General features: G+C 45.4%; 1 protein-coding gene across 1 annotated transcript in view; it reads left to right on the forward strand.

The window, feature by feature from the left end:
• The first annotated feature begins 1,367 nt into the window (after positions 1-1,367).
• Positions 1,368-2,529, forward strand: part of LOC103355304 (homeodomain-interacting protein kinase 1-like) — a 1,412-nt gene continuing 250 nt past the window's right edge. Inside the window, exon 1 of the mRNA XM_008279045.1 lies at positions 1,368-2,456. Within this exon, the coding sequence (XP_008277267.1) occupies positions 1,368-2,456 (1,089 nt within the window). The remainder of the gene's footprint in view (positions 2,457-2,529) is intronic.

A 2,529-nucleotide genomic window follows, 5' to 3' on the forward strand; every position in this document is an offset into this window, starting at 1 on the left:
ACAGTGGGGGAAAACGACCGCTCTCGGCTTCCGTAGTTAAGAATCATAACAACGCAAAAAAACGCAATTTTCAAGGATGATAACGAAATTTTAAAAATTAATACTTTTTTTTAAAAAAAACTTTTTTTCCCGACTTATACGTCAACCACCCTGTAACTAACGTAACTGCCAATAAACACAGAATATTGAACAGTCTTGCAGATACACTAGTATGCCTGGTATTATTTCTAAACAGTTTGCTGGACAGCTAACACGATGAGCACGACTGAATGTGGATTGCCGTTGGGCTAGCGCTGTTAGCTCGCTAACGTCATTAGCACAAGGCAACTGGCTAAGCAACAACTCAATTCAGCATAATGGTTAGTGGTACAGTTAACTCACCGGCACAAAGCATCACGTATTAGCGGAGAAAACAGCGACAAGCCCCAGCAGACGGAAGAGGAAACGGCAGGTTTCACATCCTCTGCCGCTCCGCCATTACAAGCCCAGCAACGTCTCACTGCTGTTGGAGTCTCAGCTCGCTGTGACCTTCAACCTCAGCGGCTCCCAAACAAACAGTCACAGGCGGAAAAACAACCCGATTGGTTCAAAATCACCCTCAACAATTGGCCGTTCATTAAATATGAAACGAAATCAATTTTTAAATTATTATTCTGTGCTTCACACTTTCTCTTTTATTGTTGGAAGTGTTACTTCCAGTCAGTAGATCAGGGGTTCTCAACTGGTCTCACCCTGGGACCCACATTTTCCCATGGTCATTAAGTCGCGACCCAGTTTTTTGGGAGGGATATTCGGAGATCAAAATTGATATCCCGATTCCAGCACAGCGAATGAATAGTTGGCTATTCAGGTCCAGCGCTAGTATGAAAATCCACATTTTAAATGCTCCGGGTCATATTTGCGCTTTGCCACCTTGCATCCCAACATCAACACAATCTTAAAATGAACGTCAAACAAACTATGGTTACCATGCCTGTCAAAATAAAAAATTTTCAAAATAAAAAATAAGTTCAACCTGAGAGGAACATTATATATTATTTAATTTTGACCAGCTATCCGCAACCCACCCAGAACAGGTCCGCGACCCACCAGTTGAGAATCACTGATTTAGATGAGCATGTCACTATCCTCAGAGTGACGTCAGCTGATTGTGGGCGTGGCCTGTTCAGTGAGGTCATACGACGTATCAAGAGATATCCTCAGTGACGTCAGCTGATTGTGGGCGTGGCCTGTCGAATATCCCACTGAACAGGTTATATATGGAGTATGACGTCACTGAACAGGTTTTATATATATAGAGGTGCCTTGCTGAGATATTCACATCCATTTTTTGAAGTTTGATGATTTTAGTGTGACGCGCTTTCAAGATGAACAACGAATTACAGATAGTTAGAGGCCTCAAATTGGGAAGATGCCACATCGTGGAGGATATCCTTGGAGAGGGTGGCTTTGGCATTGTAACGAAATGCCAAAATATGCGCACCAAAAAGATTGAGGCAATCAAGGTGAACAGGAGTGCACCTGAGGAAATGCAAATGGCGCTCCATGAAATTTCCTACATGAAGCGACTGCAGTGTCTCGATGCAGACGCTTGCAACATCGTGAAGTGGAACGGATATTTCTTTCACGAAGAAAGTATTTGCATGAACCTTGAGCTACTGGATCAAAATTTGATCGATTACCTGGATGACAGAGGAAACCCAGGTCTTCCTGTTACAGAGATCAGGCCAGTGTTACACCAGCTGGCCACAGCTCTGTTTCATCTGCACTCTATCGGTGTGGTACACTTGGACCTCAAACCTGAAAACGTGATGGTTGTTGACCGCACTCAGCAGCCAGTCAGGGTCAAAATTATTGACTTTGGTCTGGCAAGTCTGCTGTCAGAGATCCAAGTGGGTGACTATAGAGGAACCAACATGTACATGGCACCAGAGATGATGCTTGCTGCCCCGTTCGATGAGACCCATGACATGTGGTCTCTTGGGGTCATAGCGGCAGAGTTGGCCATGGGGTCCATGCTTTACCCGGGAGAAACTGACTACGATGTCCTCAGCTGCATCATAGAAACCCAGGGTCAGCCACCAGATGACGTTCTGAACAGAGGGATGCAGACCTCTCTTTATTTCCACTGCCAGAGAAATAAGCGTCAGCCCTGGAGACTTAAGTCTCCAGAGGAGTTCCAACGTGACAGTGGACTTCATCCAGAAGACAGCAGGGACATCCAACTCACCTGTCTGGATGATATCGTGGAGGTAATGGAGGAACTCGCTGGACCCCACAGTGATAAACAGGCATTGCTCAGCTTAATCAAGAGCATGTTGCATCTCGACCCTGGTCAGAGAGTGAAAGCGAGGGAGGCCTTACAGCATCCCTTCTTTGCTCCTGGTGTCCAGCGCAAAGAGGATGCCAAAACTGTGGACCTCATTGATGAAGCAACAGGAGTCCAACCCCAAACTGTGGACTTCATTGATAAAATAACAGGAGTCCAACCCCAAACTGTGGACCTCATTGATAAAATAACAGGAGTCC

This window comes from Stegastes partitus, unplaced genomic scaffold, assembly GCF_000690725.1.
Source record: "Stegastes partitus isolate 25-593 unplaced genomic scaffold, Stegastes_partitus-1.0.2 Scaffold142, whole genome shotgun sequence".
In the NCBI taxonomy this organism is placed as follows: domain Eukaryota; kingdom Metazoa; phylum Chordata; class Actinopteri; family Pomacentridae; genus Stegastes; species Stegastes partitus.